This window comes from Hemiscyllium ocellatum, chromosome 28, assembly GCF_020745735.1.
Source record: "Hemiscyllium ocellatum isolate sHemOce1 chromosome 28, sHemOce1.pat.X.cur, whole genome shotgun sequence".
Taxonomy (NCBI): Eukaryota; Metazoa; Chordata; class Chondrichthyes; order Orectolobiformes; family Hemiscylliidae; genus Hemiscyllium; species Hemiscyllium ocellatum.
This window is the reverse complement of record NC_083428.1, coordinates 46,619,797-46,636,567: the sequence shown is the minus strand read 5'-3', so window position 1 is coordinate 46,636,567 and position 16,771 is coordinate 46,619,797. Positions and strand designations below refer to the sequence as shown.

Here is a 16,771-nt window from a genome sequence, read left to right as displayed (position 1 = left end):
CATTTTGATAATCCATTCCCTTGGAAATAAGGAAGGCAAATGGATTGGCTTTTATTAGCTGCTGAACTTGGATGCCAACATTTTGTAATTTGTGCATGAAGACCCCCAAATCCATGTGCTGCAGTTGCCTACAGCCAATCTCCATTTAAATACTATTCAGTTCCTCTATTCTTCCTGCTAAAGTACATAACCTCAGATTTCCCACATTATATTTCTTCTGCCAGAATTTGTGGTCATTAAACCTGTCTACATCCCTCTGCAGTCAGCCTGAACACATCTTTTTAGCCAAATGCAGACTTGATTATAGTACATTCACTTTCCTCTTTCAAATCATTGATACGTTTTGTAACTAAGCACTGATCTCTGTAGAATTATCACTAATTACAGGTTGCCATCCTGAAATCACCATCCTTTTCCCAACTCTGACTTATATTAGTTACCCAATCCTCAATCACAGCTAATATGTGATCCCAACTTCACGTGCTCCTCTTGTTAAGTAGCCTTATATGTTGTGCCTTATTGAAGGCCTTATGAAAATCCAAACATATTGTATTGATTGGCTCCCTTTTATCTACCCTACTTGATACCTCCTTAAACCATTTGGAAATCCCCTCTTCAGCAATAGAAACTTGACAACTTCCAAGTGCAATTTAAGTCTTTGTAGTAACTTCTTCTGAACTTAGCGAGTTTTGAGAAGATTTATAGCTCAGGTTGAGGCTCTGGATGTAAGTTTGCTCATTGAGCTGAAAAGTGTGGAGTTCCTCTGAACTGTGGAGTGCAAAGAATATATAGTTGAAATAAATGGCATGTTCATTTATGTTGTAGGTTTGAGGGAAAAATAAAAGAAAGGATACTCTCAAGGGATTAGATAGTGAAGGGTGTGTGAGGAGAATCATATGGAGAAGTATGCTGAATGGCCTGCTTTGTATGCTGCAGATGCTTTATAAAATTATAACCATAACGTGGACATTCCATACACCAGTAAGAACTTTCTCCAGGAAAACTCAGCTGAATAGACATGAATTTTATTCCAAGTTAGTCCTGGTCAAAACCGCACTCTTTGAAATTGGGCCCTTTACTTAATATCAAAGGAAATTGTTGGTCCTACTACATTTGCTTGAGGGGACAGAAATACACATTTCATGGGGTTGGAGTGGGAAATATAATGTAAGCCCAAAATCTTGGGTCCTCATTGCAAAATGAACAATTATTTCAAGTGTCAGAAAGAAACTGATTTCTGATGGATGAACATCAATGACAGAAGGTAACAAAGATCAATGGGTAACAGTTATCTTGCCGATATCAAACATAGCTTGTGTACTGTATATCAGCGTACTGGGATGACTACATGGTTCACACTTTTCCAGGAGGATAGAGAAATAATCTGTATTCAATCCTTTGTTTTGTTTTGTAAGGGTGACCTTTTGGGCTGGGGAAAATTGTATCAAAGCAATATCAAAATTATGAAATTATAAAAGGCCATTTAATTGACTGTGATTTCTTACTGGCAGGTGGAAGACAACGATAATGCTGTGACAGTTTTCAATCTCCTCCATTAGCTGTACTAACGCTGCTAATGCCAGTGTTAGATGTCTAGCAAATTCGACTTGCTTCACACATTCATGGGTGAAAATGAGATAGTAGAGAGCAATGTGGATATAATCATTACGAGAGGCATCTACTGAAATCAGTGCTAGAGTAATACAAGAGTCTGAACACTGATCGCACAGTATTGTGTTGAAAAATGTGTTGCTCATTTGGATTGTGTTAGCAGCTAATGCCTGAGCATTAAGTTTTGCAATCCCCTTGCTAAGTCTCTTGATGTCTCTAACACACTCTCCTCCTCAAAAGCTACACCTTTGTCCAATTTTTTAGTCTCGTCATTACATCTCATAAGGCTCAGCATCAAATTTTCCTTTATATCACACCAGTGAAATACCTTGAAATGTTTCATAATGTGAAAGGCGATCAATAACTAGAAGTTGTTGTTGTCTACATGAGTAGAATGTGGAGTGACAGGAACACTGGTGACCAAATTGGACATGGCCACAATAAACAGAATGCATTTAATTAAAGAATTACTGATTGAGAAACTTTACTCCTGCAGTTCAGATGAACAGGTTAAAATGGTTCACAAAAGTTCACATTAGGTCTAGTCTAGTGACTGATCAAACAAGAGTGTGTTAACAATCCAGGCACATCTCTCAAAAACCAAACATAAAAGGGCAAGTGAAAATACTTCAAGACTTCAGATTCTTTCCTTACTACACAAGAGAGGAGACAGTCAAAATGTCCAATTTAGGCCAACACAAACATTTACAATTTGTCAGTATAAAAATTCTCATCCTATCATTGATGCCTACAACTTTGCACTGCTTCACCTAAAAAAAAATACACTGGGAAAAACACATCATTGTATAAGCAGATACCCCATGTGAAAATGAAATTACAGTATATTCAATCTACATGAAGATTCAATAGGGATTTAATCCTCTGCTCATGTCCCAGCCCTGAAATACTCGGCTTTGAGGCCCCCCCACCCCCCTTTGATTGATCAGTCCAGCAGGAAGTAGCTTGGGTTTCGAAGTCCTTATTATTGGATTATGGGAGTGATGTCACCATCTGAAGCAGAACAAACACAACTTCATCATTTTAAGCATGCTTCACTCTGGGGGTGGCTGCTCCTGTATTTCTTTCTTCACTGCAATAAACAGAAAAATATTAAAAAGCAAAACAAATATTCTAATACTTTAGTTATTTGTTAACCATGATGGAAGAACTTATATTTGGAGAAATGATTAATGCATTCAAGTTGCATCTTGAATATTTTCATTGCCCTGAATATGACAGTTAATTTCAGGTTAACTTTACTAAATATGCCATGTTCCTGTTCTGTAGCAAAACAGTTACCAACAAATCTCCATGAAGCCATGACTGAAGCAACAATTTAACACATCAGTACTAAAAGGATAGGGGAGCCCTGGGAGTTACATAAAAACCACTGAGGTGAGACATCGTTTGTTTACAATATCAGGACGCATTGCTTTGAGCTGCTGTTCAATCGCTTGGGAAAAGTAAAGACTTAGCTTAATAGTTCACATTTGAGAGGAGTTCAAATTTGAAATAAAAAGTGCAACGTTGGTGGGTTTTTTAAAATCTCTTATTAGTAGCCTGTCACTACCTGACATGTCGGGAACATTCAAAATGATCAAAAAAACTCTGATGTTAGGGGAGAGAGCTTGGAAAGGTAGAAATGCCTTGCATGAGGCACCAAATGCTGTTTTGGGACTAAATGTTCAGACATGACATGCTTGTGAGAAGGACCCAGGTCTTTGGAATGCACACAGAAGATGCATTGAAGAACAGGTTCCAAACATGGTCCATCATAGGGTTGGTGTGACACAGAACAGCAAAAACATACACCATGTTACTACCAACTGAAAACTTTAATTCAAAGTTTTGACATGTTCTGCAATAAAGCTGCATGAAACATCCTGGCATCGGGTTATTGAAGTTAAAGTAATGAAGTACATAAAATTGGACATCTCAGACTACATAGGATGTTGTAAGTTTAGGTGATGATTCTTTATATATGGAAGGATGTCAGCAAAGGTAGGTTTTGAACCCTGTTTATTATCAGATGTATCATGGTATTTGTAATAATTTGATAATCATGTATGTAAAATGAGTGGGTAAGATCTGCGTAATGGATAGATAAAAACGAACACTTTATGAGAAACTGTTTCCATGGCACAGGTGTTTAGTTCTCTAGTGTACACCAGGGACCAAGTAATTCAACAGAAGTGACAGCTACGGCACTTATAGCTTTAAAAAAAAGCTGTTTGCCCAGCTTAAAAGAGAGCTCCAAGCTCTATTTACTCCATGCATTTGCAAACTTTCACTATCAATGATCAGATCCTGTACATCAAGAGGCACAACTCTAATTATAAAGCAACATAAGTATCAACTCGGAGTGACATACCCAGACTGGATTAATTCACACAACTTACTTTCATCTCTTGCTTTCATGCGAGCTATGAAAGAGTAACTCTTATTTCTTCGATAATTCTCATAGGGGTCGTCAAGTGGAACACCCACTCCCTTATACTGGTCCCACTTATCACGAATCTCTCCTCCTTTGATTGGGTCTTGAATGCCCTGTTCCTTTGCCCCAAGTCCTCCTGATCCACTCCAGCCTAGAACAAACCAACACAAGCAAAACGATTTTTTATTAAATACACAGTCAGTGGGAGTCCACATGGTGTCACAGGAACTCTAGATATCACATTCTGAAGCCTTGAATTAATACTGGTGTTAGTATTTCTTGCTCAGTGAGTTTGACTATTTGCATTTCTCTGGTTAAATCTGTTAAGTTAGCTAACTCTACCAGACATTGGCTTTAAGTCTCTCTCAATTATCCAAAATGATTTAAAAAAAATTTCACATTGGCATTGCTATAAGATATTGCTATTTCAGTTGTACCTACGTCAGCTATGATGACAGAAGACTTGAACATCCCAGGGTGTTACCACTGTTGAGTCTTGTGCATCCACTAAGCAAAAGCAACTTCAAAACCACTCAACTATAAATTACAAAAGCTTCATTGAATACAAACTACAATGCAAGACATTTTGCTTTGTAGCACTATCCTGCCAAACTAATTATTTTGGTAAAAATCCCCAGCCACCCATTTGGCTTAGAGGAAATAACATGACACACCAAGTACCTTAAATAGAATTACTTTGAAAAACATGACTAGAAGCAGAAAAAGCAACCATACCCATCTTCATTAACAGCTGGTGTCCTTTGTTTTCTTCCCCCAGTCTCTGATCAGGAGTGAGGGTGACAGGACCACCTCCAAGTCCTGTTGTGGAACTAAAGAAAAACAGATGTCAATAAATTAATCCTAAAGCAGAGATTTCCATAGGCAATCCTTGAGCAACAGCTGGAACAATTTGCAAGGACCTTTTGCTTTTGTGAAACAGAACAGCAAACAGCTGGATTCTGCAGTAATTTTAGATCTGGGATCAGATGCCTATCTTATGTTGATCAATTTTTGGAGAAAAGACCTATGTCATTTGAGAGTTGCCAAGGTCTGGAAAACACCAATGCACAACCTCAACTGTGCAGAGCTTTGCTGATGACGCAGGTGATCTTACAACAGTGGAGGAGTGACAACAAATAAAAATTGGGTACAAGCCACTAATTAAGGGGAAAAAAAACTGGCTCAAGGTGATTAATGATAAATAAAATTGCAGCAAGACTCATATCAAAAGGCAAGTGCCTCAAACTACATCAGAGATGATGTCGGCTGTGAATTGAACAAACATAAATGTTTTAAAACAGTCACCTCAATTATTTGGGAATGTTAGAGAGAGGAGTTTTAGTCTGAGATTGTGATTAGAACATAGTTATGCGACTGGACAAATATAAAGCAGTTTAAGAGGCAGATGCACCAAAACAGGAGCAGCTATCTGGACAAAATAGGGCTGCAGAACATGAAGCCATTTAGGCTCATGGATGTAACCAGAGGGTCTACAATTTGGCTAAGATCTGCAGGTAGATGTGACAGCCACCCTTCCTTAACACATGAAAACCAGTAAAAGCTCAACATTGTTATCAATTTTTATGCTGCAAAAATTATTGCAGGGGTCCACTTTGTCACTGGTTGGCTCCACTAGGAGTGAGCTAAAGTCCACTGTTGTCATTCACCGTTACATACACCTCAGGAAATGTCAGCAGCAAACTCACATTTCAGGGAGGCAGAGGCATGCAAGAATCTTGACCTCTCATTAAGCTCGGAAATGAGTGGTGTTAGTTTATTTTAGAAATACAGATGAGACAAAAGGAAGTTTTTTTTTCCTTTCACTGTCTGTCTCCAATTTATTTTTGCCTTTTACCCCCTCTGTCTCACTTTGTGTGGATCACATTCACCCTTCAAGGGCCATTAGGGATGGGCAATAAATGCTGGTCTAGCCAGCGATACCCATATCCCGTGAACAAATAAAGGAAAAAAAATCTCTTGCCAACCTTTTCTTTCTTTCTCTTCCTGAAACTCTCAGATTCTCTTGGTTCTGTAGGTTTCTTAATCTCTGTACATTTTGTGTCTCTCTTTCCCTCCCTCCTTTTCCTCTCATCCCGTTGAGACCTGGAGACAGACTGAAGGCCAACAAAATGATCTTCTCTCCCTCTCTGGGTACAATGCCATTTCTCCACAATACACCTCGATCTCGGGAGTTCTTTTCAGGAGAACCTGATCATCACAGTAACACTTCAGACCAAAAACTTTCCCTTCAGGAATAATTACCTACTCCAAAACCAGTTGTTCAATTTAATTTAGATAAGTTGGTAAATTAATTTGACCCCAAGGCTGGGGGAGAGCTGCCTCCCATCTGAATACTGGTCCTGATGTCTCATTTCCAAACTATTCCAAGGGAGCTTGGAAAGGACCGTACCACCAGTTATGACTTCTCATCCAACTTTCAACCTGGTCTAAATTCTACTCTTTAACAAATCAAGCAAGAGCTTCCTAATAAAGAATGTTTTCTCAATGCCTTGTGATTCATCATGCAGTTTCTGGTGGCTTAGATTACTATTTTAATATAAGCTTGACATTAAATCAGTAAGAGACTTTGTGTTATCAAAATAATGAAATCCATTGCAAAGAATGAGGACCATCCTGAGGTGAAAATTCTAGCTTCAACACTGAAAACCTTCAGCTGCCAGATCAAGGTAATATTTAGTTTTGAAGTATGCCTCCAATAAAAGCAAAATAAAGTTTAATCCCAAGGGTGAAAAAAACTCAAAATAACTATTTCTTCCATTACAACAACTAGAATGAATTTCAGAACCATGCTAACCTTGTTCTGGTGCAGAATGGAGTCTTTGAAGGGATAAGATAGATGCGCACACAATCTTTTCTGTTCAGTAAAGAAGCTAACAATCTGTTCCCAGATCTGCTGGTCATGGCCAATTTCCTACACTACAACAGACACCACACTCAGAAGTGCTTAATTGCCTGGGAAGTGCTTTCTCCCGAGATCATGAAGGCATCTTTTAAATGCAAGTTTTTCTGTTCTTTCAGAATATAGCACCCACTCAGCTAGGTTGCAGTCACTATCTAAATCCCTACTTATTTCATAAACAGACTCCGAAATAGATAATCATCCAATACCGCAAGTGTTCTCGAGAAGCAAACGCCACGCCTCAAACTTTCAACATCACAATATGGCTAAGGTAAATAAATTTGTCATTGAGCTTTTCTGCGACATTAAGTCTGGACCCAGAAAGGGAAACATTGAAATAAAGACTTACAATTTATATTAAATTCACAATTGGTCTTCAAAGCGCATTCCCTACCAATCATTTACGTTTATCCTATACCACAGCAACATCTTGTAATGGATAACATGCTAATTTACATGAACTTACGGTGGAGTCTGGCTCCGTGACCTTGATACTCTCCTCTTTCCTGGTGAAAAGGATCGTGAACGTGAACGAGAGCGTGAGCGAGACCTGCTCCGAGATGACCTTGACCTGCTATGACTGAAGATAATATTATGGAGATTTTAAGAGTCACAGATTTCGAATCATTCATCATGGAAACAAGCCCTTTGGCCTAATTTGCCCATGCCAACCAGTTTTCCTGAACTGAACTGGCCCTGATTTGGAGATGCCAGTGTTGGACTGGGGTGTACAAAGTTAAAAATCACACAACACCAGGTTATAGTCCAACAGGTTTAATTGGAAGCACACTAGCTTTAGGAGCGACACTCCTTCATCAGGTGATAATGGAGGGCTCAATTGAACTGAACTGGCCTGATTTGGTTGCGTTTGGCCCATATCCCTCTAAATCTTCCCTATCCATGTACCTGTCTAAGTGCCTTTTAAATGTTTTAATTGTACCAACCTTTGTCACTTCCTCTGGCAGCTCATTCCACATAAGCACTACCCTGCTTAGGAAAACATTGCCCCTCAGGTCCCTCTTAAATCTTTGTTCTCTCACCTTAAATTCTAGTTCCTATAGTTCTGAACGCCCCTACCCTGGGGAAAAGACCTTGGTTACTCAAATCTTAAATTTCAAGCGTGTCATAGCAACATGTAAGTTAAGACTTCAAAAACAGAAAACAAAATAATATTGATCGGGGCAAAACCATCTCAGTGGAGAAAAATCAGGACATACTGGAAAACCTGGTTAACACATCTGCAGTTAAGCAGTATGGTTTGTTTTCTCTTACCTAGAATGTGAACCGGAATATGAACGAGAACGTGAACGGGATCGAGACCGCGACCTTGATCTGGAATAAGAGCGGGAGGACCGTGAAGACCTTGAGCTTGAACCAGAGGATGAACGCCTGCTCCGTGACCGACTCCGGGATTTTGATCGCCCGCTGCGGACAAATGGCATGAGTCACTTTCTGGATTAGATATTGCTTTATTTTTTTCTTCTACAGAATCTTTTTCAACAATTTTCATCTCCACCACCTCACTCAGCAAGAGCAAGACAGTCAAACTACAATCGCCATTTTCGTAAATGTGAATTGAAATGCATCCAATCACTGCATATCACACACTGTTTTTAGTTTTAGATTTATGTATGGGGAACCCTATCACCATGTCACACACCCACCTGACTCAGACATCTATATCGTTCTCCCATTGTCACTGAGCCAATATGGATTACATAACCTCAAATTCTACACCAAGGACTCCAGTGATTCAGGGAAGAAAACAGACCACCACTTTCATAGGTCAATTAGATTAGAGACTAAATGTGGCCTTGAGAGCATTGGTTAAACACAGGGAAACAGAAAGAAAATCACCAGAGACACAAAAAGACTCAGTTTTTGTTTTTAATTCACTCATGGAACATGGGTATCACTGACTGGGCCAGCATTTATTGCCTATCCCTACTTGTCCTTGAGAAGATTGTTGGTGGTGAGCTGCCTTCTCAAACCACTGCAGTCCACGTGCTGTATGTAGACCCACAATGTCCTTAGGGAACGAATTGCAAGATTTTGTCCCAACAACATGGCAGCATATTTCCAAGTCAGGATGGTAGAGGCTTGGAGGGGAACCTGCAGATGGTGTTCTACATAATGGTACATCAGGTTCCTCAAATAAGGCAATACTCACTTTGTTGCTGCAATTCTCACAGCACATCTCTTTATAGATACATGATAGATTTGTAGCAAATTTCCTTCTTACTCCAAGGGCGGTGGGGGTATCTAAAGAGTATAATTCTAAAGTAACGTTCACCATCTCCTTAGTATGTGTTTGGAGCTAGTTTTTATTTTGTTTGGAAAATTTCACAAAAATTAGTGCATCCAAGAGGGCAATGGTCAGCTGGTATCAGGCAACTCATTAACACCTAAAAACGGGATAACTTACTTTTTTTAAAAAACTAAATGAATAGTGAAGGGCTATATTCCACAAAACAGGAAGCTCCTGGCTCTGGCTATAATCTAAGTAGATTTAGCTGATTCTCGAGTAAAGGATATTCTGAGTGGCCTCAGCACAGCTGAGGAGATGTATAAGAGTCACTGCTCTTTACTCCTGATTGCCTTCTGCTAACATCAGACTGAAGTGCAATCATTGACACTGGTTGACCTCAGCTCATGCTTGAAATGAAATATTCTGCTGAGAGATACTGGAGGGTATATGTCACATATAGAAGAATGATCCCAGTCAATATTGAGACAGCAAGAGGGAAGATGGAAAAATAGAAGCAAAGACTGAAACAACAAGAATATTCTGCCATTAGATATCATTAGTTCTTTTTATAGATATTGTAATCTATCACAGAAGCAGCAAGGAGGAGGCAGTTTAACCAACCAGCCTATGTTGATACTAACCTTCACGATGAGCAAAAGTCCCAAAACTCATATTCTAGCCCCTCTACCTCATTTTTGTCATGGCAGTTTTTACACAACCTGGCCAACTTATTCTTAAACGTTGACATTGTCTTTGCTTTAATCATTACATCTGGCAGTGAATACCAAAGTCTCTCAAATGCTGTGTAAAATCATCTATCTAAATCTCCTGCTCAAACCTGAAAAAACATACAGAAGATGCCAAGACAGTGTATCATGTCCGCACTAACCGCTTTTCCGTTTTGACTCCACTACTGGCCTCATGGGGTTCCAAACGAGGTCCTGGTTTCATAGTTCCAGGTGTGGATGTGCTTGGACCCCCCCTGTATCAAGATTGTTGGGTAAATTGGATTACAGCTTACATTATCAATCAATAAATTGTTCATACATGCAGTTTCACATTTCATAATTATACACAACTAGGTATTTTTCTAACACAAATTTTGATGCATTCCCACAACTGGAATTTAAAAGACAGACAAAATTCTAGATATTTCAGGGATTTTAGAGTCAAGGGTCACAATATACATTAATGATTTGGATGAAGAAATTGAATGCAATATCTCCAAATTTGCAGACAACACTAAGCTGGGAGTCAGTTTGTGCTGTGAGGAGGATGCTAAGAGGCTGCAGGGTGATTTGGACAGGCTGGCTGCATGGGCAAATACTTGGCAAAAGCTACATAATGTGGATAAATGTGAGGTTATCCACTGTGGTGGCAAAAACAGGAAGGCAGATTATTATCTGAATGGTGTCAATTTAGGAAAAGGTGAGGTGTAATGAGAAGTTGGGTGTCATGGTGAAATAGTCACTGAAGGTTGGCAAGTAGGTGCAGCAGGAAGTGAGGAAAGGTAATGACATGCTGGCCTTCATAGTGAGAAGATTTGAATATTGAAGTAGGGATGTCTTGTTGCAGTTATACAATGCCTCACACCTTGAGTATTTTGTGCAGGTTTGGTCTCCTGGTCTGAAGAAAGACATTCCAGCTATTGAGGTTGTGCAGCAAAGATTTACCAGACTGATTCCTGGGATGGCAGGACTGACGTATGAAGAAAGATTGGAATGACTGGGTTGGTATTCATTGGAATTTAGGAGAATGAGGGGGGAACCTCAGAAACATTTAAATCATGATTGGACTGGACAGGGTAGATGCGGGAAGAATGTTCCTGATGTTGGGGAAGCCCAGAACCTGGGATCACAGTCTAAAAGGGGCAAGCTATTCAGGACCACGATGAGGAAGAATTTCTTCACTCAGTGTGTGAACCTGTGGAATCCCTACCACAGAAGGCTGTTGGGACCAATTCTTTAGATATATGCAAGAGGTAACTGTACGTGGCTCTTGTGGCTAAAGGAATCAAGGGGTATGGAGAGAAAGCAGGAATGGGATACTGAGATTTCATGATCAGCCATGATCATACTGAATGGTGTCACAGGCTTAAAGGGCCAAATGGCCTACTCCTGCACCTATTTTCTATGTCATAAAACTTTTCAGAAGATCAAGCATATGAACAACATCCTGTTACCCCAGCAATGAATGTTGTTGTCATTACTTGCCTAATTACTTAGTGAGACAGACAGCAGAGAGTGATGAACTGTATTATTTTTGGGATAATGATATTGTGGACTCCTTGGTTATATGGTTCTCTGCACTGAGACCAACCCATTTCCTTTGCAGCTAGGAACATACCAAACCTGCAAATTCTCTCAGCTAAATATGGTTACTATTCAAAAGTTGAATCTATTGCTTGGAACAACTACGTTTTGAAAGGAAAAGCCCCTTTATAATAATAAATTGCAGAAACTTCAGTCATTCTCCAAATCACAAAATCATACAATCCATAGAGTGTGGAAGTTAGCCATTTGGCCACTGAGTCCACAGTAACCTTCTGAAGAGCATTCCACCCAGACCCATACCCCCTACCCTATCCCTGCATTTCCCATGCCCAGTCTACATCACTTGCATATCCCTGGACACTGTGGACAATTTAGCGTGGCCAATCCACCTAGCTTGAACATCTTTAGACTGTGGGAAGAAACCAGAGCATTCAGAGGAAACCACCGAAATATGGGGAGAAAATACAAACACGACCCAGTCAGCTGAGGGTGGAATTGAACATGGGTCCCTGATGCTGTGTAGTTACCACTGCTGCTTCTAAGCCACCCCTAGATGCCCATTAGATTCAGAAATTGCACTTTTGGATTGGAAAATTACAAACATCAGTTCATTAGTTAAAGTGGGGGCCTTGAAAACAAAGTCATGCCTCAGCTTTACAGAGAATTGGCCAGGCTGTATCTGAATTATTGCACTCAGTCTTGTGTACTCATCCAACTTAACCTTCTGCATCATTCTAACATTCTGATAAGTTATGAGGCCAATTTGCTGGAATTTATCTAATATTTTCTTGAATTAGAAAATTGAGATATAATCAAACTTAAATGCTAAAAAAGTTAAAAGGATTTAACCACAGATTTGATTAGCTCCTTGAGTGGGCAATCTGGATCAAGTAAACATGAAACGGAGTTTAGACCTGAGCAATTTGGAAGGGAAATCTGGAAGCACTTTGTTTATGCAAAGTATTTGAAATTTGGAATCATTTACCGAAAACCCTCGAGTCTGAGGTGCTCCTAAGTCTAAGATTGTTATATAGTTGTTAAAGGGATTTGAAGCTAAGGATATTTAAAGATTGGGTTGCCATTCAGCTTCAGTCTGACAGAATAGCTCAAGGGGTGTTTGGCCTGTCCACACTCCGATCTATTAACTGGTAATGACTACCATCATTATTAGCTAACAAAAACATAAAATCAAATATTAGACAGGTTTGATCATGCAACTTTCTAAAATTTTAATCCAATTTTCATCCCATTTCTCTCCTCTCCAAATCAACACTCACCTGTTCCTCTTTTCTTGCCCCTTTTTCCTCCGGGCTCGCATTTTGGCTCGGAAAAATTCATACAGCCCATTCTGCTCCCAACCTTCACTGCACAGGGAAACCATAATTTATGAAGGTGAAACAAGTCCAAGTGAATCACTGCCATATTAAAACAGAGAAACTAACAGCAGAGATTTTCACCTTTTCTTGTACAAAAATAATTTACATATGGGAAGTGATGGGTAAACGTAGCAAGAATCTGCAGAAAGCTGCCTACAGAACAGTATACAGGCAAACATACTCTAATGAAGTTTAAATGGATAAATGTGGCTTACACTTTGGGAAAAAGAACAGAAAATTAAAATAATTTAACTGTTAGCATCAAATTTGTTAACAGTAAATGAATGAACAGGGCAACTGAGGAATTGTCGCTACATGGATGATAGGGTTATTCGGCCAAGAATGAGGTAATTTGAGCAATTGTGTCAATACTGGTTCTGTGAGAGAATTACCCAATTGGTCCTACTTTCTTATATACCAGTAATGTTTTCATTTCAAATATATATACAATTTCCTTTTTCCTGATGCACACTATTTAAAAGCAGATTGCAGGTGGCAAAAGTCATTAAGAGAAAAAGTGAGACTCTGAACACAAAAGTGGAAAGGTGACAATGTAATTGTAACGACCCTAGCTAGGCATACATTAGTACAGTAGAATTTTTCATTCTATATTAAAGAAAACACTGAAGCTTATGGAAATGCCACAATGTAAATTTACTGTCAAATAAAGACAGTACAATGAAATCATAAAAGACTTGAGAAATTATGAGAGTTGACTGTGGGATCTGGGTAATGTTTAAAGTTTTGAACAGTCTACATTGTAAACAGTGAAAGTGTTCCAATTGACAATTTAAAGTTATGCTATCAGAGCACACATCAAAGTATCAGAAGCGGTTACTGACGGAGTCATTTGTCCTGTTTTAGATACACAACTTGCAATAGGAAAAACATCAAACGATACAGAAATTAAGCTAAAAAAATGAGATACATTGTGAACCTGGTACTGGCATTAAATTTGTAAGATATTGATAAAAACCAAGTTTTACTAAGATTTTTACTTATAATTCAACTAGTCAGCAGAATAAAACCACAGGTAGAATCAGATTTGATCTATTGATAATGATAACAAAAAGATAAAGACATTTTTGATATGGGGGTGGGGGTGGGGTTAGGATGGGGGAAAGAGAGAAAGCTTGATAAATTAGCCACATCTAGAATGGGTAAAAGCCTCAATTGCATTCTATCAGTAACTATTAAAAGTCTGAAGAAAGCAAAGACACTTTTATATATAAATACATTCATACAATATAATTAGGAAAAGGACTGGTAGATAGCTAATGCTATTCCTAAATCGTAAAAGGGAGATAGAGAAAAGTCCAGGAAACTTAGGCAAATCTGCTTAATATCACTGGGAGTACAGATTCCATTATCTTTTCCACAGGATGCACTAGGTAAACATCTATAAACTAAACATATAACACAGATTTCAAAAAGGAAAATCCATGCTTGACCAAACTCAAGCGTTTTGAAGAAATATAAAAAAGGGTAAACAAAATTAATAAAGTAGATGCATTTACAAGAGGGCTTCAATAAAGTACCACATGATTCATGGTTAAGATTTCAGAGTGTGTTGTCAGGATTCTGTTGCCAGCACAGGTTCATACTAGGACCATTATTGTCCATAACTTACATCGATAATATAGATTTGGGAGTATTATTTCAAAACTTGAGGATGACATACAGCAGACAATGAGACCATTTGAGCAATTGTGTCGATACTGGTTCTGAGAGAGAATTACCCAATTGGTCCTACTTTCTTATATAGAGGCAATGATTTCATTTTAAGTACATAAAGAAATTCCAAAATAGACACAGATTAACAAATTTGTTTTAATATAAATTTGAGTTGCCGCGTTTTGAAAAAACTGAAGTGGTCAAAAATCTCTTGTAAAATTACAGGGATCTAGAGCACACAAATCGTTAGAAGCAACAATATCAATTAATAAAGATGTAAAACAAAAATCAAACCAAACTCGAGGAGTAGCATTGAAAAGTAGATGCATTATATAGAACTATGGTCGAAACACATTTAAAATTCCAGCGCACAGTTCTGGTTTTCACATGATGAAATAGAAAAGATTCTGAAGGAAGATTAAAAAAAATTTCTTCAGGACTGAAAAGATATGAAGGAGTTTAATTAGAAAGAAAACAAGGAATGAAAGGTGTGTAGTTTAATATCTAGGGAGAATACATATAAGATCATTTCTACTGCATTTATCAGGGAGCGTTTTGCATGTAGATGAAATTCAAGGGGAAGCTAGATGTAACTTGTCTGCAGTATAAATGCAGGTATGGAGTAATTGGGAGGAATAGTCTGTATCTGTGGTGTAACTGCTCACAATTTTCATCATACACTGACAGAACTGAAGCAGAAATACAGTCTTTGTAATGACTCCTACCTGTTTCTTGGTCTGTCATGTGATGGTGGGCTGTAAAATGCTTCAACAGCAGCAAGAAGCCTCTCATTAGGTGGCATTGGAGGTGGAAGGCGCATGTCTTTCGGTTCCAGAGCCTTGTAGTCATGGTCCTCCAGCTGTTTGCAAGTAAGGAATAGTAATGGTAAACAGTTGGTTTATGGAGTGTATTTAACAGGTTGCCTGGTAATTCGGTATGTTTTGTTTCTTAAAAAGTAGGAGCAAAGTATCTGACAATAGGTCATACTACTAGTTCTAATAAAGCCATTTGAATTCAGCTTTTTAAAAAATGACTTGTTGATGAAGCATTCCAAATGGTTAGTACTTTACACTACAGATGCTGATGATAAAAGACAATGATAGTTCAGAATCAGAGCTGACAGCTTCCAATCAATATCTATCATCTCACTACTCGCACCACAATCTGACTAATCTAGGCAAATTCAAATCTCACTCTTGGGAATTAAGCACATAATTCATAGATACTATCTTTTGAGGAATCAGTAAACAAAGATACCATTTGACCTCTCAGATGGCGAATGTTAAGGATTCCATTGTACAATTAAACAATAGAGTGTTCTGGTCTTCAGTCCTCCCCCAAACTGAGTTGAATTGCTGATGATTCTAGCCCCCTCATAAATCAAAGGTGTAGATGAAACTGATGTAAAGTTGCATGCAGGAGAAGGCTAAGGAAGACTTTTCTTTTAAAACATAGTGACAAGTAATGACCTGAAACTCTCATCGTCAAAGGTGATGGAAAACGACTTACGATTTCTGAAGGAAACTGGACGTGTGGTTGAGGGAGATAAACCTGCCGGTTACAGTGAGACAGCAGGGGAAAAAAAGACTGACTAGACTGCTCTACAGAGAGCCAATGAAAACTTGATGGGTTGATTGGAATCCTATATCTGAATGATCTACAAAGGAACAGATTGTAATCTTATCACCCAGGGTTGAGCTCTGACTTCATATCACCTCTATCACTTGAGTTGTCTCCTACCAGCTCTGTAAAAGATTAGCTATTTTCACTCTGTCTCAGCTCAACAAACCATTGAAACAGGCATCAGTGCTTTCATAACCTGCAAAATGAACTCCGCAGCTTTCCAGGTGGACTCCCTGCCTACAACACCCACTCTCGATTAAACTTAAACCCATCTAAACCTCTTCTGCCCATACGTTAATCCACGCACAAATCGATGTTGTTCTTTACCAATCTACTTTGGTTCCCAGGCAACCAACACCTTTGATTTAGCATTGTAAATAAATCTTATGGTATTACCCTCCCATTTCTGTAACCTTCAAAATCTGGCCACCTATACATCCCACTCCCTTTGGCAGAGAATTGGTGGTCATTTGTTCAACCACAGATCCTAAACTCTGGAATTTCTTTGCCAAACATCTGAGTTTATCTCAAACTGCTGCTTTAAGGCCCTGTTTCAAACCTAGTTCTATGACCTAACACTTAGTTACCTGTACCTTGATGGTTGCACATCAG

General features: G+C 38.8%; 1 protein-coding gene across 2 annotated transcripts in view; it reads right to left on the bottom strand.

The window, feature by feature from the left end:
- Positions 1 to 1,647: 1,647 nt before the first annotated feature.
- Positions 1,648 to 16,771, bottom strand: part of cherp (calcium homeostasis endoplasmic reticulum protein) — a 68,985-nt gene continuing 53,861 nt past the window's right edge. The window contains exons 12-20 of one of the 2 annotated variants that reach the window (XM_060846394.1): positions 15,262 to 15,395; positions 12,764 to 12,850; positions 10,103 to 10,195; positions 8,238 to 8,390; positions 7,432 to 7,545; positions 6,031 to 6,159; positions 4,781 to 4,875; positions 4,011 to 4,196; positions 1,648 to 2,701 (exon numbers count right to left, since the gene is read on the bottom strand). In XM_060846394.1, the coding sequence (XP_060702377.1) occupies positions 2,664 to 2,701; positions 4,011 to 4,196; positions 4,781 to 4,875; positions 6,031 to 6,159; positions 7,432 to 7,545; positions 8,238 to 8,390; positions 10,103 to 10,195; positions 12,764 to 12,850; positions 15,262 to 15,395 (1,029 nt within the window). In that variant the 3' untranslated portion in view covers positions 1,648 to 2,663. The remainder of the gene's footprint in view (positions 2,702 to 4,010; positions 4,197 to 4,780; positions 4,876 to 6,030; positions 6,160 to 7,431; positions 7,546 to 8,237; positions 8,391 to 10,102; positions 10,196 to 12,763; positions 12,851 to 15,261; positions 15,396 to 16,771) is intronic. The other variant, XM_060846395.1, reaches the window with a different exon arrangement.